Here is a 23,186-nt window from a genome sequence, read left to right as displayed (position 1 = left end):
GTAACACATGTATTCATAACATCAAGCCTTTCGCCCACTACACTTTCATGCTCCGGTAAGTTTTTTTCCTTTGTCCTGCTGCAATAAATAGGCTTACTTAACTCAAAAAAAAATTCGACAGTTCTGGCGCCAATTTGCTTTGCAACACGCAACACGGCTCACAAGCCTTGCAACACGGCTCTGCGTCTAAAACGAACCTTAAATCAAAACTTGTCTAAAACAAGTTCCTTGTGTAAATTACGTGCTTACGCCTCTGCGTCTACAACGACCCAGTTTGGCCAGTCTGGACTAATAAACCTGTATGCAAACCGCTGTTGTGCGCCCTCCCATGGACGTGTCAGATATGCCTAATTGCGCTTGATTGAGTATTATTCCAGCCAATGCTGGTTTTCCATACTGGCACCATTTGGGAGACATTCCACTTCCCGAGGGGAGGGACTTCCTTCCCAACTTCTGTTGGATGGCAGCTGCACCTAGGTGACACGTAACTAAAATTAAAGGTGCAGTGTAGGCCGTGTTCGTCAGATGTTTGAGCTGGTGTGAAGTTTGTAAGGAATGTGCAGTAGCCTTACAGTCTGAATATCTGCAAATAAGTTTCGCAAAAAAGAGAAAATACTGCCATTGAGTTATTTCATGAATTTTCTCTTAACTTGGGGGATATTAAGTTGTTGCGCTACCAGTGTAGGTAAAACATGATTTAAGCTTTTTTCTAATGTAGGTTCGCTACTTTGTTGCTACCCATAACAAGGTTACTTCGTCATCAATGTACAGTTTTTTTTAAGTGAAGGAATGCGTGACCTGTCGTCATTCACGCCGGATCCACACTGATAAGGTCTGAGTAAAGTTACAAGATTTTCAGGGGAGAAGGACGGGCAAGAAGTTTGAAAAAGTTGCAGTGAAGTTTTGTTGACAGACTGCGAAGGGTTAGCGACGCAGCCATGGGCAACGGGGTCTGCTCTCGAAGGCAGAGAAAGATCTTCCAGTCTCTTTTGGCCATCAGTGTAATATTCGGAATGATATACGGCGGTATGGTCTCATACGAAATGCATAAACAGCTTAAAAGGACCGAGTCATTAGCACTCAAATACCAGCAGCATCAAGAGTCGCTCTCGGCACAGCTTCAAGGTAAACATGCGCAAACTTATATGTTGGGGCTTTTTCACCGCCCCATGTATGTTTTGCATTGTGTCCGGGTGCGAATGTGTTGTACCTTTCGTTGGTGTGTTATAACAGTTTTAAGTCTAACTCGTTTGTCTGTAGTTGGGGACGAAAACAGACCTAGCTGTTTCAGTGCTTGCCTATTTGAAAAAAATGTCACGCACGAGTTCTGAAGACAAACTGTGTGGTAGCCTATACAACTTATGAAAAGATTCCAAGAAATCCGGTAAAATTGGATCCAGGGAACTGAACAAGCTTACATTTCACTTCTCAAAGTACTTTGCATTTGCAATACCCACTATGAGAGAACAGCATGGGAACCACTATGATGCTTGAGCACTTGTTGGGTCCACTATTTTCAGAAATCAAGGGCTTTTGTTTACCATTGCAAATGGTGTCTTGAAGGCTAATTGTTTTTTTCCTTGGCTTATCAGAGGCAACACAGTCTGGTAATCTTTGTCATCCATTGGAATCTATTCATAGAGGTTCTGGCATGAACTGTTGTGTGGGTATCAGTTCACTGTTTCCAGTTATAACCAACAGTCGTAAACTGGCATGCGGGACTCACCCCACATCTCGGTCACTTATATCTCACCCAACTCACTTGGGCGATGTCATGACTGCCAAAATTGGACATGAAGTGGCAGGGATGTTTGAATGCCATTCAAGTGCTCAGTTTCACTGCCAGTCTTCAACAGGTCTCTCTCCCTTATCTGTCATAATGAGCCAGTGGTCAGATAGCAGCTGTCTTGAGAACAGCCATCCTTCCCAGGGACTCTGCATGGAATGCGTTGTTAATTGGTAGGTTAGCCTTTATAGTGCCTTTTTTTCTCATGTTTGTGGTCTGCATCAACAGCCCGTGGGGCAGTGTGTCAATGTATTGTCTGCCCACTGTGTCACAGCATAGGTGTCATAGGTTTCATGTTCAGTCATCAGAGGGGCCCAGTGCAGCCAGAAAAAGGCATGTGATATCCCTTTTCCACCATGGCAATTCCAGGACTGGTTCGGAGCCGGGATTATCGTGACCAACCAAAACTTTATGACCACCATATATATAAAAACCCAGAGCTGTTTAGTGAGTACTAATTTCTTGCTGGCTGTTGTTGATGTGCTTGATGCTAGCCTTGTTGGAAAGCGGAGAGGTATACAGTGATGTAATGATGTGGCTCTTTAGCCCGAAGAAAAGCAAACATAAGGGGCAGATATACTCCCATCGCTACGCCTTTACGCAATGCTGACACGGATGAGTGCATGAATGTCTCCATAGTATACAAATGTTTCTGCTGTTGCGGACACTCAGCTCACAAGCTCAATCACAGAGTTTGAAATAATATCTCTACTTCGTGTGAATATATTCTGTTGTTTTTTATAGGTGTATAGTTTTTCCCTAACCATTTACTCTTCTAAATATCAATCTGCCTACCTTAAATTACTGCTAATGGTAATCAAATCAGATATGTTTAGCTGAACCATGAAATACAAATTTTATTAGTGTGTCTCCAGTAGTTTTATTCCCAGGGAGGAAACATACTAATGAAAATGTGCATCTGTACGGCAAGTTGCTTCAGATAAAAGTGGCTGGTAATTGAATGAATAGTTTAAATGGATCTTGTATTCCCTTAACCCTGAGTCAGTGCTTGAAAACGTTGGTGCGGTGTGGACAGTCTGCACGGACTGGGCTGTTGACTAAGTTTGCAATATGCGTACCATACACAGACCATGTCCCCAGGTGCACTTCCCACCTTAGAGGGTTTGCACTAGCATCAGCCCAGACCAAGCACTTAGTTTGTGCTGGTGGAAAACGGGTGTGAGAGCTCTGTCCTTGGGAGACCTTGATGAAACAAGATGCTGAAGTAATTTCATATGCCTCCTTTGGCCCTTGTTTTGGAGCTGACACCCTCCTGAATTGAAAAGGGGTTTGCTGTCATTCTGTGAGGGTGTCACCATTATCAGACATTTGTAAACACAGTCATAGTTAAGAACTTAAGTTTGTGATTCGATGTCCACACCTTTGTATACATAATCCGTTTTTTGGTCTGTCCATTGCAGGAAATGTTGTATTTTACTGTACATATGAGGAACTCTCTTAGCTACCCTGGAGGGTTAAAACTAATCTTGTTTCAAAATGTTCTAGGATTTCATCTGGTGGTTCATTCTTTGGGAAAGTAGGCACCTTTCACTGTTCCATCTGCCAGTTCTTCATCACAAGCAGGGTATCATGGCAGTATTGAGGACAAGAGGAAATCGAGCCAGTGAAAAGAGGAGAGGGGCGAAATGTACCCTTGTCTCGCTCACTCTCTTTCTCACTGGTCACGAGCTTGTCTGGAAGTTCCGTTCCGTTCTCACCAATCAAAGATTTCCCAGTAGTGTAAAGTTACAGGGAGGTGCTCCTCAAAGCTGCCCAGGTCCTCCTCAGAGTTTAAAGCCGGTCGAACCAACCCTCTCTCACACACAAAGACCGGTTAAAACTGCCATCTGATACGCCACAATGGCTATTAGCTTTGGCAAACACTTTTTTGAGATGTTGGGTAGTGATGAAGTAATTTGTCGTTTTAATGAATTTAAACATATGCCTTCAATGTTGATCTCTGTTTATACGACTCACTTCAAGGAATTGGACATTTTTGCGTCCTCATTAAATGGCACTTTTGAGAATGCACACAAGTGTGTTAGTGGTTGTGTTGTGTTTACCTCTGCGCCACTGCTTATGACTCGATAAACTGGAAGGCTGTGTGATTTATTTTTTCCCTTTTTCCCTCTCTTTACTTCCAGAGATCTCGTTCAAACTCACATGCTCTCACTCACATTGTTCCTTCCATTCATTTCACAAGCCCTGTCTTTATTGCTTCTCTGGTAATTCATCACAGCAGTGGGCTGGTAAGTGATGGTATGCCCTCTGCTGCAGGCCTGAAAACGAACAGAAAGGGGAATAACAGATAAATCTCAATTAAAAGTAGTGGGAGCATATTGCACTCTCTTTGTTCTCTAATACCTAGGTTTTCTTGTGTAAGAAGTAACGCAGGGCACTGCAATCCTCTTAATGACTGGTCTTCTCCATTTGCTGCGTTGTATATATAGGGAAATGGTTTGTTCTGTTTCAGGTGAAACTTTGGGGTTCCCCTCAGTAGCTGGGAGATCTTCTTTTAATTTGAGAGGTTATAAACATGTATCCGCATATCTATGTTTGACTTTACATGCTCAAGTCCACTGCGTTGAAAATGGTGTTTTGAGCCCTCAACTTCGACTGCCAGGCAGCGGCTGCCTGGAAGGTGGTTCCGCCCCCAAAACTCTTATCCAATCAATGTGCTTCCCAACTCCAAACCTCTGGTTCCGCCCCCAAACCTCTGGTCCAATCCAAACACTTTGAGCCCCAATTCAAACTTTCTGTATAGTGCTCTCATTCCAGCTCCAACTTCATTCCACCTCTCAGCAACGAGTGAAAGCTCCAACTTTACAAAGGTATGTAGCTAATATATTTCTATTTTAAACATGAAATGGCTAATTGTGTTTGCTTTAGGGCTGTACATGTAAGATGGGCCAGCTAATGTTATGTTTAGCATGCAATATGTTAACCATATTTAAAGATAGATCGTGCTAATCTTAGCTGTGGTAATGTCTTTTCAACCTGCTAGCTAGCTCAATCTGGTTAAAACATTAGGTAACAGTAAGCCTACAAAGTAAGATTTATTACTGTAGATTAATCACTGTATAAAATGGGCCGGCTAATGTTATCTATACCATGCAATATGTTAACATAAAGATAGATTATGCTAATCTTAGCTGTGGTAATGTCATTTCAACCTGCTAGCTAGCTAAATCTAATTTTAGCTGTGGTAATGTTATTTCAACCTGCTAGCTAGCTAAATCTGGTTAAAACATTAGGTAACAGTAAGCCTATAAAGTAAGATTAATTACTGTAGATATGTATTTAAGTGATTAATTACTGTAGATATGTATTTTAGTGATTGTTAATGGTTAGTGGTTATCTTTCAAATGACGTTGAGCTGCTTTGGAATAAGGGTAACTCTCAGGCAGCCAATTGGTTTTAGATACCTGTGAGGCACTTGATGTTGAGACTGGTTGACTACCAGGCTGCTTACTAACACTGGGTAACTCTCAGGCAGCCAATTGGCTTTGGGTGCCTGTGAGGCACTCGATGTTGATACTGGTTGACTTCCAGGCTGCTTTGGAATAAGGGTAACTGTCAGGCAGCCAATTGGTTTTAGATACCTTTGAGGCACTTGTTGAGACTGGTTGACTTCCAGGCTGCTTACTAACACTGGGTAACTCTCAGGCAGCCAATTGGCTTTGGGTGCCTGTGAGGCACTCGATGTTGATACTGGTTGACTTCCAGGCTGCTTTGGAATAAGGGTAACTCTCAGGCAGCCATTGATTTTAAAGAAGTGGCCATGCTGCCTGCTCTAAACCCCACTATGGCCACAGGGAGAGCCACGGAGTTCAAGTAATTTGCAATATTCCACATCCTATATCTGGGCTCATATCATCAGAGGAAACACATGATGAATTGGAAGTGTATTGAACTTGGCATCTTGATTTAACTAGTCTGATCATTTAGCTAGCTGGGCCTGAAATGAAATAAATACATTTCAACACTTATTTCTACAGCTTCACATAGGGTTTATTCCAGTAGAGTGTCACAAGTTAATGAAACCCCAACTTACATTAATTATTTAAAAAAAATGTATCATCAGAGGACACTCATGATGGAGGAGAGACATGACTGATGGGGTGTGACGTATTCTTTATTGAAAGGCCAAGGCCAAGGCCAAGTACAACACTCATACACACAGTAACCAAGTTGATACAGAATAATGTGAAAATGGTAAAAATCTAATTTCCTCAAAAAAATCCTCAGGAATATTCCCTTCAAGAATATCAAAGGATTGCTTGATTCTAGGGTCCCTTTCCTTCTTTAAGCCATCTTCGATTGACTTCAGCCAATTCTTCTCCATTGCCTGAAACGGGGAAAAAGTATGAAAACATAAGCCTATGACTCCCTGAGACACACATCCTAAACTATTTTATCTTGTGATGACCTGAACTGTAGTCTACATGGCCAGTGTTAAGCAGTCTAAAGCATAACGTTAATCCACCATGCCTAGATTCCTCTCCACTGGCTGTCACAAAGTCACCTGTATGAAGTCTATTAAAAAGCCTATTACAACAACTGGTGGCTGCCTCAGAGTTATCCTTATTCCAAAGCAGCCTGGAAGTCAACCAGTCTCAACATCGAGTGCCTCACAGGCACCCAAAGCCAATTGGCTGCCTGAGAGTTACCCAGTGTTAGTAAGCAGCCTGGAAGTCAACCAGTCTCAACAAGTGCCTCAAAGGTATCTAAAACCAATTGGCTGCCTGACAGTTACCCTTATTCCAAAGCAGCCTGGAAGTCAACCAGTATCAACATTGAGTGCCTCACAGGCACCCAAAGCCAATTGGCTGCCTGAGAGTTACCCAGTGTTAGTAAGCAGCCTGGTAGTCAACCAGTCTCAACATCAAGTGCCTCACAGGTATCTAAAACCAATTGGCTGCCTGAGAGTTACCCTTATTCCAAAGCAGCTCAACGTCATTTGAAAGATAACCACTAACCATTACCAATCACTAAAATACATATCTACAGTAATTAATCACTTAAATACATATCTACAGTAATTAGTCTTACTTTATAGGCTTACTGTTACCTAATGTTTTAACCAGATTTAGCTAGCTAGCAGGTTGAAATAACATTACCACAGCTAAAATTAGATTTAGCTAGCTAGCAGGTTGAAATGACATTACCACAGCTAAGATTAGCATAATCTATCTTTATGTTAACATACTGCATGGTAAAGATAACATTAGCCGGCCCATTTTATACAGTGATTAATCTACAGTAATACATTTTACTTTGTAGGCTTACTGTTACCTAATGTTTTAACCAGATTGAGCTAGCTAGCAGGTTGAAAAGACATTACCACAGCTAAGATTAGCACGATCTATCTTTAAATATGGTTAACATATTGCATGCTAAACATAACATTAGCTGGCCCATCTTACATGTACAGCCCTGAAGCAAACACAATTAGCCATTTCATGTTTAAAATAGAAATATATTAGCTACATACCTTTGTAAAGTTGGAGCTTTCACTCGTTGCTGAGAGGTAGAATGAAGTTGGAGCTGGAATGAGAGCACTATACAGAAAGTTTGAATTTGGGCTCAAAGTGTTTGGATTGGACCAGAGGTTTGGGGGCGGAACCAGAGGTTTGGAGGTGGGAAGCACATTGATTGGATAAGAGTTTTGGGGGCGGAACCACCTTCCAGGCAGCCGCTGCCTGGCAGTCGAAGTTGAGGGCTCAAAACACCATTGAGCGTTGAATGCCATTGACTTTGTTGGTCTAATAATTAGTTTCTTCTAAATTTATTTTATGAAGAACACACTGGTTTTAAGTTCTTGACTGCTGTGAATGTCTAGCAATCCAACAATGGGAAGGCAAGGTGTACAGGGTAAGGCTTGGGTGTGAAAGGGAAAGTCATGTTTATGTCTCCATGGAGATCTAGCCAGTTTTGACTTTGTGTCCCAGACAGTAGAATTATGCAAGGAATCCTCTGACCATAACTTGTCAGTCAATCATTAGTACAATCACTCCTTAGGTCTTTGTGGGTTGTTGTTTTAGATGCTGCTGAGTTATCCTCTGAAGAATGTCCTTTGTCTAGTTGGCTTGCAGGATGGCATGCATTTGTTCAGAACATGCATCATCATCCTTATTTCGATTTCAACTGTCATCTCTTAGGCCTAGCCACAGGGAGAGGTTTAGTCCAGGTAGTCGAGCAAATAACCTGCTAGTTCTTCAGGTTTACTTCATAGAAGCCCATTACAAAACATTACAAAAGCAGAATACGCTTACTCATGGCTTCCATTTCACACTTGTTTTCCATTGTCACAGTCTCAATGTATACCCCATTTCTCTTCAGACATTGTTTTGGGCTTCCACCCAGCTGGCGGGCTGTTCTTGCTCAGGCATACAATAAAAATGGCAACAGGAAGAGGGTGGGACATGAAGAGAGTGAGCGAGAGTGAGTCCGCTCTCCTCCCTGTGAGGGGAAAGGGAGGCCCCGCTGGTTCATTGGCCGAGTGGGTTTATTCCGCTGGCAGGATGTTGATGGACCCACTCTGACCTTAAGCAAGAGCTCAGTGCTGAGGTCAGTGCTCTGTCATGACATCTCCTTATCACGTTCTCCCGACACAGTCACTTTACTTTCAGCCGTGCTGCGTTTCAAAAAATCAGCCAAAGTACCTTGTGTTTTATTGCTAAATATGTCTTTGGGGGTTCTTAGTGATGAGGCAGTAGAAAAAGAAGATACTGGGGAAGAAAGATAATTTAATTGTAGGTCGCTGACTCTCTGAAAGGGATGTATTTGATGTATGGTGCTGTGTTGGTGCACAGGACTGGGTGGAGTAACTACAGGAAGAGGAATTACTCTTGTTTATATCTCCATGTCTGCCCCTGTTCCACTGAACACGTCTGCTTGAGTGTTAGAGAGCTTTGCCTGTGGGACAATGAGAGTCTGTTTGTGTGACTAAGACTAAGATTGTGTGTAGGAGCCACTGCGGATGGGACTAGTGTTGATGCAAGGAGCTGCTTACCTGTGCAGCACTCACCCTGACTGCTTGGTTTTTCAGGGTAATTTTTTTAGGTTGTCTGTCGCCATTTTTTCCTCATTATGTCATCAGAGGTGTGACTACTCTGCCTCTCCTCACACCAAAATGGCTGTAGCCTTTAGTCAAGTCGTCCCTTTCACCAGTTCTCCAATAAAACTCCAATAAGTATTATGGCTATTCTGCGGTTTTTTTCTTGCTGCAACCCCCATATCAGTGGCAAGGTTTTTGCAAGGTTTTTGCATGCCTTTTAGGTAGTTAGCTCGCTAGTTTTGGAACAGAAATACTGCTTTGAGATGTCAAATTCATTGATACGATGTGTAAACTGTGGGAAGTGTGAACACCACTCAGTTTAAGCCTATACAGTGCGGAAGTGTGGTTTGTGTTAGAGGCGTGCACTCCCTGGGCAGAACCGTGGAACCCGCTGGTCTCTCACGGGGACTAATGTTTTATTGCAAGGTGTGGGCGGGGAGAAACTGATGCAGGCGTGGAAGCAGAAGAAAGTCGGAGTCATGGGACTGCCGCAGAATATATGTATCTATGTAAAAGTAGATTCATTTTGTTATTCGTGTCTGGACCAAAAATAACCCATGTTTTACATAAGCAGGCGCAAGATTGGTGCTTTTTGCAGATGGCACATTGTCATTGGAGAGGGCATGAGCAGGACTGAAAAACCATCCCTTGTAAACTTCCATCTGCAGGATTTGGGGGTGGGAGGGGGACAGCTTGACTGAAACACTTCTAGTTTGGGAGATGGACACTGCAGATATGTTCAAGAGTCTCTGCAACTACTGTGTGCGTGTGCATGTGTGGAGCATGCATGATTGAGTGAGTTAGTTCGGGTCTCTGTGTTCCCTGTTACAGGTCACAAGAAACACTACTGTAGGGATTAAACTTTCAAACCCAAATCGGCTTCTGTAAACCTTCAGTGTGAAAGCGATAATAATAACAACTGTGTCTGTTTGTTGGTAAGTAGGGAAATAGTTGAGTGAAAAAGTGAAATAGTGGAGTACTACAGATGAATGAAGGAAAAGTTAGTCAGCCATGTTAACCAAGTAAACTAAGCACTAAGCACTAAGTCAAAAGTATGGTACGCCATAATGTTACAGCATATGTGTTGGTCATCAGAGTGCTAAGCTTCTCATCACCAGCTTTTGTAAATTCTGAATGCCACATCCCAACTTTTGTTGCAGAAGATTCATGTGAATGTGTGTGTGTCAGTTCCCTCTACCATGTTACAGGAAGTGCCTTTCCTCACGCTGTGGGCCCATACTCTGTGGGCTCAGTTGGTTCCCTCTGACAGTAACGTCCTTTTGTCTCTTAAAATCTTTTCTCAGTTGTGTACGAACACCGCTCTCGGCTGGAGAAATCCCTCCAGAAGGAACGCGTGGACCACAAAAAAAATAAAGAAGGCAAGTTCTACACTCCCAAACCCCCACCCCAATCCCCCCCCCAGTGCAGTAAATGCTGCTGCTGGTTCATCAGGTCGATAATGAAATGCATGTTTAAGTGAAACAGCATCTCCTATGGGAGGTTAACACTGTGAGGTGTCAGGTCAGGTCTGAAACATCAGCAGATATCTATTTAGTGTGTGCAGGTTTCCATTTGTCAGTGTGGCAGGGCTTGTCTCCCTTAGGAAGGTCTGCTCTCTTTTCTCAGTTAAAACTCAGTGATTAACCGTGACCCATCAGTGAAGGCATTCAGTATTTGTATTGGGACTACAAGCAAGCCTGTTACAATTTAACAAACCGGTCTAGTAGCAGGATATGGGTGACGTTTTATATGACCTGACTGATAGATGGACTTTGAACAACTTGCATTAATGAATAGCTTGTCCTGCATATACCCACATCGTCTGCCCTTCTACATGCCATCAAATTACATTCCTATGTAAACACACTGTAAACACAACCTAACCTCTCAATTCTCTCTGTTTGTCCAGATTACTTGGTGTACAAACTGGAAGCCCAGCAGTCTCTAAACAAGGAGAAGGCAAGTGAAGGGTCACCGATGTGCAGAAGGATTCTTTGGTTGTGAGCAACACTATACATGCGTAGCGTGTCGTTGCCTTGGCGCTGCGGTCAAAGCCCTAGAGCCATTAGCGTGAGCGGTCAGGCCTGTTCCAGTTCAACCTAGAGCACTTCTCTCTAAGGCAGCCTCCTCCCCTAGTCACCTGATCTGGAGGTGTGTGTGTGTGTGTGTGTGTGTGTGTGTGTGTGTGTGTGTGTGTGTGTGTGTGTGTCAGTCTGTTTCTCTCTTCTTCTTTTATCTATCTCTCTGTGAGCTGTTTGTCTAAGAGTATGATTTTCTGGTTTGAAACTGGTAGAAACATCCATGGCATGTTTAGACAAACATTCACAAATCATTTTTACGTGGACTGGCTGACATTGACTGGTATGTGTCTGAGATTAAGATGTTCACTACATTACATTATTCTTGTTTGTATGTTTTGGATCTGTATGGTTTGTATGTTTTGGATTTTCACAGCAAGATTCCAGCAACAGATACAATTCTCTACATGTCCAGCATCAGATGCTGAAGGTCAGTGGGATAAAGACATTAGACTCCTTTAGGTTTGAATATGTTGCATATGCATTCAGCACAAGTCATGTCACCTCTGTAATAAAAACAAGATGTGTGTTGTGCATGTGAAGTGCTTTTTTTATTCCTTGATCTTGTCCTTTCTTGTCTTCTGGTTGCTGCCATTGAACCTGGTGTTGTGCCCATAGAACCAGCATGAGGACCTGAAAAAGCAGTTCTACGATCTGACGGAGCAACACCAAGTCCAGGGGGAGGACCACAGCAAAGTCGTGGATGAGCACAAGCAGAGGTTTGACCAGCTACAGCAGACCAAGGGCATCGAGTTGTCCAACCTAAAAGGTACACACACACACACACACACACACACACACACACACACACTTCTCTCTCTTTCTTTCCTTCTCTCTCGCACTCACCCTTATCCCCTCAGCAATCCCACCGTCTTATCCACCTTAGCACCCATCCACCTGGTTTGTGTTTCATCGCCCCCTGGTGGCTGATGAAATAACTGTCCCTCCCTCTGTCCCCTGGTTTCTCTCTTTTGTAGAGAGCATATACAACCTGCGGGAGGAGAACAGACAGTTGAGGAAGGCCCACCAGGAGATCCATGTGCAGCTTCAGGATGCTCGGGTAAGGCAACGGAGGTGTTTGGTGTCAGGCCACAACCTCAGGCAAAGGTGTGGTGGATGGCTGGGACTGATTATTGGGAGTGGGCTGTTGGGGATGTGATTGTACATCAGCATACTCTTCCATTCTCTTCTGGGTGATCAGGATCAGGTTTGCACTGTTGCTTTAGTATTAGCATAATGTGTGATTCCTATGATCATGGTAGTAGCTTTACTTATTCACTTTTAATCCAAATGCTTAAGAAAAGACATTGGACTTGTCAGCTTGAAGTTGGCCTCGGCCCGAAAAGTCAAATGTGATAAAAGTTCTATTTATATCAATTGCATAATCAAGTAGATTTACTAGTGCCATCTGAATGCATCACGGATAACAGGAGTATTAACCTTTATCCAGATTCTCTGAGGAGTTTCAGTGGCATTTCAGTCTGATCCTCCCACTCTCTGTTAACAGTGTGCTGTCATTGCCTGCTGGTTAAGTCTCTGTAAATGCAAAATTAAATCATCTGAAATCCTTTTGGAAGCTGGCCTCCTCTTTAAGATGTATCACTTCTCAGCCACAGGGTTGGACATTCAGCGGAGTTTTAGAGGAGTTCACTGTGTGGTTGTTTTGACTGGTCTCTGGTTGTGATGTCTGCACCTTGTTTTTGCACCTTCCCCATGTAGCAACAGCACAAGGACTTAAGCTCGTCCCACGACAATCTTGCAATGGTGCTTGAGGACCACAAGAGTGCACTGGCGGTCGCCCAGGTCAGGGTGTGGGGGTGGGGAGGGGGGTTGGCATGGGGAGGGGAGGGGTGCGCGAGGGGGGGCATGGGGGCTTGGGGGCTTGATGCTGCATGCCAGAGATGAAGCCTTGAGCTTGGCCTGGTCCTCAGAGTGAATTCTAAACTGAACCCTCTTAATAAACTTTCCTTCGTGTGTCATTAACACACACACAACATACACACCCTTTTCTGTCTGTCGGTCTGACTTTCCTCTTTCTACACTCTCTCCATCCGCTCTCTTTTTTACTGTCTTCTGTCTGCTCATTCTGTTCTCAGTATATATGCCTCAGTTATTTTCCTTGCTCTCTCCCTCCCTCCTTATTTGATACTCATAATTACCAGCTTCTCTCTCCACTTCTGTCTCTCTTTCTCTTTCACTCACTCACTCACTCACACGAACACACACACACACACACACACACTCACTCACACACTCTCTGACACTCACACACACACACACTCTTAACACACACACACATTCTCTCTTTCTCTGAGTCGCCTTCAATGCCTCCCTGTTTCTCCCTCTCTGAATTCTAACCCTGTGTTATTTTTGAGTGCATGACTCTGGGAGTGTGTGTGTGTCACTCTGGCGGTGTTCACTGTGAGATGTAATGTTGTCTCAGCCGTCCAGCTGCAGAGGCAGGCCAGAGACGGACTCTCCCGACATGGCTGCAGTATCGTCAGGCTACCGAGAGTGACAGAGAGAGAGGGTTTTTGGGCAGGGTCAGTGAGAGAAGGGGGTGGGGCCGGAACATCAGGCGCATACTTCAGCAAATCAAGCAGAAAAATATAGTGGAGTGAGAGAAGGAGGAAGGCAGAGGGAGAGGAGAAAAGAGAGAAGAGGAGGGAGTGCGAGAGGGAGGGAGGAAGGGAGGGAGGAAGGGAGGGAGAGAGGGAGGGAGGGAGGGAGGGAGAATGAATGAGAGAGCAAGGGAATCTAGTGAGAATGTAGGAAATGTACCAGGCAGTCAGGTGTGAAATGAATATGGTGATGGGAAGAGAGGGGATGAACTGCAGGCTGTAAGAATGAACAGGAGCAGGAGGGCTTCAGGAATGGATGCCTGCAGGATATTTCCATTGTAAATTAAAGTATATAAACAAAAAATATGGATGGTTAAGCTATGCCCCCATACAACTTGCTGTCATTTGAAGTATTTGTTTGCCAATAGGTTACAGCATGTTTGTGTTCTAATGACCTAATAAAGCCTTATGGGTTCGTCTCTTTAATGAGTTTTAATGCTTGAAGCCAGTTGGCTGCTTGGGTGGCTAGCTGGCTGCTCAAAGGTTTTTCCGGGACTAACTCCTGCCTAACCTCTCATATTGCTCATAATTGCTTGATTCAGTTGGCTGCATGTCCAGTTAAATGTGCTTCAAACATGTGGTGTTGCGGTATGACCATCTTTTGAGTTACCCTTTTAAGCCACAAGTATGTAGTACTTAGTAGTATGTAGCACACAGAACCACTAAATCAACAAAAATATGAATACTATTTTATAGTATAAACTATATTTTATTTTATATTAAATAAGGATATGAAATACTATAAATTACAATAGTATTAGAACCTACTCTCATTTGTGGTGGTGAGTAACTGAACTGAAGGTGGTGGCACTGCAATGCATGGTGAAGGGGAGGACATGATGTATTCCTCTGTCCTCTTTGTTTGGTACTCTGTGTTGTGATCAACCCTTCTTGCTCCAGGCTCAGGTGGATGAGTACAAGCAGCTGAAGGAGACTCTGAACAAGATGCCCAGCCTGCGGCAGGCACACAGCCCAGCGGCCCTGGAGCCAGCCGCCCAGGAACAGGAACAGGAACAGGGACACATGCCTGCCCAGAGGGAAGAACCTGCCGAGGACACCCAGACCAAGGTAGAGGGCCCATGACTTACAGTCGTATGCAAAAGTTTAGGCACCCCTGATAATCTTTATTACTTTCATTTATGAATTGTTGGGCGTTTGGATCAGGAACTTCTTTGTCACATATATAATACTACATGGACACAGTGATATTTTAGAAGTGAAATAAGGTTAATTAGATAAACAGAGAATATTCCAAATGTATAATAACAGAATTAGACAGGTGCATAAATTTGGGCACCCCAACAGAAAAATATTTACGAGAGCCTCCTTTTGCCAAAATAACAGCCTCTAGACGCTTCTTATAGCCTCTGATGAGTGTCTGGATTCTGGATGAAGGTATTTTGGACCATTCTTTCTTACAATACAGCTCCAGCTCTGTAAGGTTTGATGGGTGCCTAGCGTGGACAGCCTGCTTCAAGACATCCCATGTATTTTCAATTATATTCAAGTCTGTGGACTGGGATGGCCATTCTAGAACATTGTAGTTGTCCCTCTGCATAAATGGCTTGGTGGATTTGGAGCAATATTTCATGTTATTGTCCTGCTGGAACACCCAACTCCGCCGTAACTTCAGCTTTGTTACAGATTCTTGAAAATTATAGTCAAGAATTTGCTAGTACTGAGTTGAATCCATGCGACCATCAACTTTAAATAGATTTCCAGTTCCTGTACTAGCCACACAGTCCCACAGCATGATGGACCCCCCACCTAATTTTACTGTGGGCAGCAAGTGTTTTTCTAGGAATGCTGTATTAATTTGCCTCCATGCGTAACGCCTCTTGTTGTGACCAAATATCTCTATCTTTGTTCCAAAATGAGCATGGCTTGTTCAAATGTAGTTTGGCAAACCTCAAGCGAGCTTGTTTGTGGCGTGTGTGCGGAAAAGGCTTCTTCTGCATCACTCTCCCATACAGCTGTTTTCTGTGCAATGTGCGCTGAATGGTTGAGCAATGCACAGTGACACCATCTGCAGCAAGATGACCTTGCAGATCTTTGGAGGTGATCTGAGGGTTATTCTTGACCATTCTGACCATTATTCGCCTTTGCCTCTTTGTTATTTTTCTTGGCCTGCCACTTCTAGCCTTAGCAAGAACTGTGCCTGTTGCCTTCCACTTCATAATAAAATTCATCACAGTGGAAACTGATAGCTGAAACCTCCAGGATAACTTTTTGTAGCCTTCCCCTAAACAAAACTGCTGAACAATCTTTGTTTTCAGATCATTTGATAGCTGTTTTGATGCCCCAATGTTGCCACTGTTCAGAGGAGAATCAAAGAGAAGCACAACTTGCAATTGGCTACCTTAAATACCTTTTTTAATGGTTGGATGCACCTTTCTATGGAATTGAAGGCTTGACGAGCTAACCAGACTAATTCTGTGTTGCATTTTATCAGCATTGAGTAGGTACAGGTATTCAAATCAACACAATTATCAGGGTGCCCAAACTTTTGCACAGCCTATTTTTCACATTTGATTTAATTTCACACCAATAAATACTGCTACTCTAAATATCTTTGTCTGGAAAACACCCTAGCACTCAGTGATAACTACAAAATAAATATTTGACCACTGTGATTTTTTTTGGTGAAGACAGAGTAAATTATCATGCAGCATTAGAGGGGTGCCTAAACTTTTGCATACGACTGTATATACAGACATACAGACATTCCTACAATACATCATTCATGGGCCATTCAGTACATCGCACATGGGTTACATACATAGGCTGTCAAGTGTTTACAATTACGCTTTATAACATGCTGAGGCCAATCTCTTTATCAGAGAGTATAGGAACGTATCCCCACAGGAAATGCCCCTGATGCAAATGCAATCAGCAAATAAAAAATTGCTCTTTGGTGAAAAGAACTAATGTTCTGCTGGGTCACTTACATCAATTCAGACTTAGTTTGCAGAAGCTCTACAGTGAGAACACACTCGCTCTCACAAAGACACACACACACACACACACACAAACACAAACACACACACACACACACACACAAACAAACATATATATATTTAACACATGCACACACAAATATTTAAATTTGATTTTCCTCTCCGCTTAGCTGCGGGGCCAGGAGGAAGAGGAGGTGGGTCAGAATGAGGAAGGAGGTGCTGCACAGGAGGAGAGGAGGAGGGAGCTGGCTGAGGAGGAGATGGAGCAGGCAGGTCAGCCACAGAAGCTTGTGGAGGACCTGGACCAGCAGCAGAACCACGAGCAGGAGCACGGGCAGCAGCAGGAGCAGCACCAGGAGGAGGAGCACCAGGAGGAGGAGCGGGAGGAGGAGCAGCCAGATGAGAATGCCATCGCCAAAGAGCAGCACTCTAAACCGGTCAGTGCCCTCCTCAGGGTTAAACTGCGCTGCTTCACCTGCACGCTGTGTGTCTTTCAGGCTGTTATGCTGGCATTTCCCTCACTTTAAAAACGTAACGTCTATTCCTCGTGAAGGCTACATTTCAGTAGCCTGGTGACACCAGCCTACGTATTTCCGCCTGAATTGATTTCAAGCTCATACTCAGTCTGGCCTAACCCCACCTAACATCGTTTCCAGGCTTCACCATACAACCGCACCAATCAGCGAACAGTTCAGAGCTGTGACGCACAACTCGCCTTGGAGGAAGACACGAAAAGCTATCGGAAAAGTTGTCTCAACTCTCGAGAACATCAGAAAATTAAAAGGAGAACAAGAGTATTGTCTTGTAAGTTTTATGATTGGAAAGGACGTCGTAGCTCTTCTCCCAACTGGCTTTGGGAAGAGTTTAATCTACCGAATGCTTACCAAACGTTGCTGATTGGTTAAGGGAACTCCAATGATTTTAAACCTCAAGCTAAGCACCCGCCTATCTCGGAAATGAAAATGCATGGGGTTAGGCCAGACTGACTGACGGAAAGAAATGGAGTCACAGGCTGGTAATGGCCAGGCTAACATTTCAGTATAGAGATCATCAATGTTTCTGCCTCAGTAATCCAAATCAGTTACGTCCTTGTATATGCGTTGTGCATGCATGTGTCTGTGTGTTTGGTTGCATGGAAGGACACATCAGTGTGTGTGTGCGTGATGCCTTGTGCATACTGAGATGTTTTCCTGCGTTGGCTGCAGGAGGACCAGGTGCAGGTGGAGCGGGTGAAGTCTGCGTACGAGCAGCAGCAGGATCAGCAGCGCTTGGCAGTGCAGCAGGCGGAGGAGCGGCGGCAGCTGCAGATGCGCCAGCAGGCCCTGCAGCAGCAGCAGCAGAAACTTCTGCAGGAGCGCGGGGAGAGGCTGCGGGTGCAAAGGGAGCGCGAGGAGCAGCTGCACCGGCAGGCCGACCAGAGGGAACAGCTCCTACGCCAAGACCAGCTCAGGTCAGTGTGTTTCAGTGTGTGTGTGTGTTTCATTGTGTGTGTGAGTGTATGCGTGTTTCATTGTGTGTGTGTGTGTGTGTGTGTGTGTGTGTGTGTGTGTGTTTCATTGTGTGTGTGTGTGTGTGTGTGTGTGTGTGTGTGTCTGTGTGTGTGTGTGTGTGTGTGTGTGACTGTGTGTCTGTGTGTTTCATTGTGTGTGTGTGTGTGTGTGTCTATGTAAGAGAAACCAATTTAAGTCTTAAATAAAACTTGGATTCAATCAGTTCCTATGGATTATTTTATTACAAAATCTTTTATTTAAATCAGTTCCATTAAGTCCATGCAGACAGACATTGAAACTATTCAGTAGTCATCTGTATGGTTGAAGACTAATCACAGAGAGTTGCTTAATATTAAGAGACCTTGTGATGTTTAATAGAGTTAAATTGAGCTGTTTAAAAGAGCCGCCTCTTTTATACTTCGATCTTAAATGTTTTTTTTTTCTTTTTCCAATCGCAGACAAAAATCTCACTATGAGAATTTGGATGCAGACATCGTCCAAGGGGAGGTAGAGGCGAAGGCTGAGGAAGACAAAGGTACAAGCAGCACACATTCAATATCTCAGAGCAACATGGAGGAATGACAGTGGAGATCTAACAGTTTCTCTTGTCTGTCAGAGAGGAACGTCCATCAGGAGGACGATGAGGACGAGGGGAAGCAGGAGGAAGGCCAGCATAGACATCAGGAAGAGGAGGAGGAGGAGGACGAGGTGAGGGGAGACTCCTGAAATATGCTTCTTTTAAGTCCCCCATGCAAACATATCCTAACAAGTTAGCGTGCCGAGATGAGCAGATTTGCAGCCATGATCAGAGAAAGCCGCTGTTGCCAGGGTTAAGATAATGATTGACCACACACTGCTTACCCCTCTTGCCATCAGCCTTGCAAACATGACAAACCTATTTGTACGTACATGTAGTTGGAACATGTGTATCTGTTGACAGTAGAAATAATGATGGAACAGAGATAGAGCTTTCCTTTGGGGCTGTTCATCCTGCAGAAAACTACAGTGTCAGCACTCAAATGCACACTCATATGAAATGGTAGATGTTGTCCTCACCTCCCCTCTCTTTCCCTCCCTCTCTCTCTCTCTCTCTCTCTTTCTCTGTCACTCTCTCTCTCTTTCTCTGTCACTCTCTCCGTCTTTCTCTGTCTCCTGCAGAGGCCGGTGGAGACAGACGTGGACCCGGAGGACGACCCCAACAACCAGGGAGAGGACGAGTTTGAGGAGGCCGCGCTGCAGCAGCAGAAGGAGGCGGCTGCGCACCAGGAGGCTGTTGCCGCCGCCGCTGCCAGAGCCGCCAAACCTCCAGCCCCAAACACCCAGCGGCGCCCCCCCGCCGACAAGCAGCTCGTGGTGAGTGAGCAGAAGACAAAAGGAAACGGGTGCCCGAGAATAACAAACTGAGAGGAGGCAGTTGAGTGCTGCTTCATTCCTCCAGGTTTTTGGGGATTTGTTTTAAACCAAATGTTTGAAGGGTCCCTCTGGATTAATTTGTGTCAGCCGTGGCCAGAACAGTGCTGAAACCTCCCCATCTCAGATATTTGAGTTTGTGTTTGTGATTTCGACTGCCGCCGTCTCTTAGCAGCATGCAGGAAAGCTAATGCACATCATCAGATAAAATGATTCTGGTTTTGGAGAGTGCCTCAGCAATCTGATTTGAAACTAGCTCTCAGGTCCCATAGTGTTTGATGGTAATCTCAGGTGTCATTGGCAAAAGAAAGATGATCAGCTCAATCAGCATGAGGGTATCTGGGCAGCAAGGTCTGTGTTTCTGGTTGAGCTGGTTGGCCAGTGTTGGGGTAGGTTGGGGTGGGGCACAGGGCTGCTGTTCAGGGCCTGATGGCTCATCTTGTCTATTCCACAGATGGCAGGCAACCCGGACCAGCAGGAGGACACCATAGACGACCAGTACCAGGAGGAGGGCGATGATGAGGTAGGAGTATTTCTCTGTCCATTTCTCTCTCTCTTGCTTTCTCTCTCTGACACACTCATTCACCCTCTTTCTTTCTCTCTCACCCTCACACCCTCACTTTCTTTCTTTCTTTCTATTCTCTCTCTCTCTCTCACTCACCCTCTTTCTTTTTTTCTCTCTCTCTCTCTCTCTCTCACACACACACACACACACACACACACACACACACACACACACACCCTTGTCCTAAGAATATTCATTATTTCTCCACTAGGTTCAGGAAGACCTGGCTGTTGATGCCAAACGAGAGGAAGAGGTTGGGGAGGAAGAGGAGGAGGACCCTTACAATGAGAACAACGAACAGGTAATTTGGAGTGAAAAAGCCAATTAAAAGCCAAAAGTAGAGGTATCACAGATTGTGAATGATTTGACATTAAATGATTTCTGTCTGAAATCAGTGGGCAAGTAGTTCTAATCTAAACTCTTCCACCTTTGTCATCATATCTTCCTCGCACCTTATTCATTTCCCATTCCTGGATTCCCATATCTTTTGCGATATCTTGTTCATCTACCAAACCCTGTGCAGTGTGCTTTTTAGTGAAGTACAGTGTTAACCATTAATGTGTGCTACGGTCTTGGTCATTTAAAACCTGGCCGCTGTGATTGGTCCCCGTCCAGCGTGCATATTCATAGGTGCGTTGGCCAGCTCTGTAACCCGAGCCCTGGCTGTTCCTCCGAGCTGAATGGGGATCGATTGCAGAGTCTTCCACTGCTCTCTGGTTACCAGGCCACTTTCTCCCACCGTTTTCTCCCTGACCAGTCAAGACTAAATACTCTTCAGCGCCAGCATTGTTCCAGAACACTTCACTTCACTGCAGGCTTTTTCAACTTGTGCTTCACGTCATGCTGTTATTGAGAACGTAGTCATTCAGGAATGGGGGGGGGGGGGGGGGGGGGACTCAACCCAACTCGGGAATACTTTCGGACACTTTGTTATGTTATGGAAGTAGAGATTCTGTAGAGAAATGAGGCTAAACATTGTGTTCTCCTCAGGACTTACTCCTTAGTGTGGTTCAGAGAATACTCCAAAATGCTTTATATTCTGTGTCCTTTTTCTCTCTTCTCCCTCCATCATTGATCTTCTGCAGGATCAAGACGCTAAAGATCAAGACGTAGCAGTGAAGGAGGATGCAGAGCCGAATAAGGACCGGGCAGCCAACGAAGAGGAGAACTATGAAGAGGAGGAGGAGGAAGAGGAGGAGGAGGAGGCCGGTGGACCAAACAAACGGACCAACCGCAGAGCAGAGATGTGAGTGGACCAGTAACCCGCCAGCCTCCCATTCCCATTCCCATTCCCAATCCCAGCAGAAGGGGATAAACCTCTTAATGCTTTCGTCCTGAATGAATGACATACAATGCACAGAGCATGGAATTCCGGGGGGGAATAATGAGGTCTGCTGGGAACGGATCCGTATTCCCTTCCACACGGGATCTGAACTGATCTGTGTTGCCATGGAGATTGACAAGCCACCCACCCACTCACAGAGGAAAGAAATTGTCTAAATGTCAATCAGATTGTCTGATATTCGTTTGTATCTCAGCATTGAAACACTGTTAGAAGTCCATTACAAGGAGTCAGCCAACTCCTAAAGATGGTCAAACACATCACAGAACGTTGTCACTGGGAAGCCTGTGCCAGGCAGGCTGTTACTGATTCAAGTGCCATTGTAGTTTTTATCTTTTTTTCTGAAAGTTATTTAATTTTAATCTTAACATGCACAGTCAATGTGTTGTTTTATATTTTGTACACATTTTGTAAATTTACTTTTTGTTGTTGTAAATTTGCTATGGCCTCTGACCTCTAGATTTAAAGTTCTAAAGAATGCCAGGGCCTAGTGGTGTCAGACTAGAGCTTAGGAAGTAAGGATCTCTTCACACATGATTACACCAAATATTTGTCTGTACTTGAGATGGGACCTTCCAGAGCATGTGCCGTTGCTTAGCTCAGTCAGACCCTGTTTCACATGTTACTCAGTGCTGTCTGCCCAGCAACATGTGATTCAACTCCTTCATTGAATCATGCAGTTGAAAACTTTGTTAGTATTAAACATGTGTGCCAATGCTGTGTGTGTGTGTGTGTGTGTGTGTGTGTGTGTGTGTGTGTGTGTGTGTGTGTGTGTGTGTGTGTGTGTATATATACTAAATACTGTGTATATATATGCCAATGCTGTGTGTGTGTGTGTGTGTGTGTGTGTGTGTGTGTGTGTGTGTGTGTATATATACTAAATACTGTGTATATATATACACACACCCAGAATTGCCAGATTAGCTTCCAACACAGAAGAAACAAGCTGATCCCTTCAACTGATGAATGTAACAATGGTTGATTTAGTGTTTTTATGCCTACCTGTACCTGAAGGTATGGGAGGGTGAAAAGTGTCTGCAGTTTGCGTTTGCCAATCATGTCTATCGATCTTAGTAGTAGAGAACATAAAAAGCACCATGTTTTTTTCCCTTTTACGTTATCATTGTACTCTACTTAAAACATGTCACTATATTTATTTGTCTCATTAAATGAATTGCTTGGGTTACTCAAGTGACCTCCCCATAAAGACAAGGCACCCTCCATCTCTGACACTGAACCCATCAGAGATTTGGTTTACCCCCAGTTTCCATTGGTTTGGCTACATGCACTCCTCCCTCCCCTCCATCCCCTGTTCTAAGAACTGTGATGTATCCTCTCAGGATATGGGACTGTATGCTGTAGGTAAGTTGTCTAATGCTTAAAGTATACTGCTTAAGCGTAAGCACCAACACCCTGCTACCAGCTACAGGGAGTCATTCTGAGCAAAACAAATGCCAATGGGTAAATGTTTAAAAAAAGATACAATTTATAATTTGGTTCCTTTTTTTATAAATCGTGGTTGTCTAAGTGAAGTACTCACTCACTTATATTATAACAGAATGTTGGAATTACCCACTATTCAGTTGCCATACATTTCACAGTCAAATTCATTTGAAAGCAAGTGTTTTTGTATTTTAATCTTTGTTCATGTAAGGCCCCATCCATTTGTCCTTGTAGAGTGAAACGATGTTACTGAGGCAATTCACCAATCATAAATGTGTTTGCTGCAAAACATAGATTTTATATATTGATTTTGTACAGAGTTGTCTTATAGATTGAAAGACTAGAGAGTTTCTGAGAGGATGTTGTTGCATTTAAATGTCAATTCATATAGAAGGTTCCAACTATTTGGTAAATAAAAATGGTGAAGGATTTTA

At 44.0% G+C, this 23,186-nt stretch overlaps 1 protein-coding gene across 1 annotated transcript; it reads left to right on the top strand.

Moving 5' to 3' along the window:
* The first annotated feature begins 525 nt into the window (after window positions 1-525).
* On the top strand, window positions 526-23,186 carry golim4a (golgi integral membrane protein 4a). The gene is made up of 16 exons (XM_080845164.1): window positions 526-1,125; window positions 10,151-10,225; window positions 10,756-10,805; window positions 11,301-11,354; window positions 11,543-11,693; window positions 11,902-11,984; window positions 12,644-12,727; window positions 14,446-14,613; window positions 16,673-16,939; window positions 17,708-17,952; window positions 18,451-18,527; window positions 18,609-18,700; window positions 19,151-19,345; window positions 19,857-19,925; window positions 20,179-20,268; window positions 21,053-23,186. The coding sequence occupies exons 1-16, from the start codon at window positions 939-941 to the stop codon at window positions 21,215-21,217; spliced, it is 2,052 nt and encodes a 683-aa protein (XP_080701290.1). The 5' UTR covers window positions 526-938; the 3' UTR covers window positions 21,218-23,186.

The sequence above is a fragment of the Sprattus sprattus genome (assembly GCF_963457725.1).
Source record: "Sprattus sprattus genome assembly, chromosome: 9".
Lineage (NCBI taxonomy): Eukaryota > Metazoa > Chordata > Actinopteri > Clupeiformes > Clupeidae > Sprattus > Sprattus sprattus.
This window is presented reverse-complemented; position numbering and strand designations above follow the sequence as displayed.

What these genes read in the sequence shown, in the direction of transcription:
- golim4a (XM_080845164.1), top strand. Translation starts at nt 939, where the DNA reads ATGGGCAACGGGGTCTGCTCTCGAAGGCAGAGAAAGATCTTCCAGTCT. An exon ending in CGAGTTGTCCAACCTAAAAG is followed by an intron (nt 11,694 to 11,901) that starts GTACACACACAC and finishes TCTCTTTTGTAG; the next exon opens with AGAGCATATACAACCTGCGG. An exon ending in TGCAGCTTCAGGATGCTCGG is followed by an intron (nt 11,985 to 12,643) that starts GTAAGGCAACGG and finishes TTCCCCATGTAG; the next exon opens with CAACAGCACAAGGACTTAAG.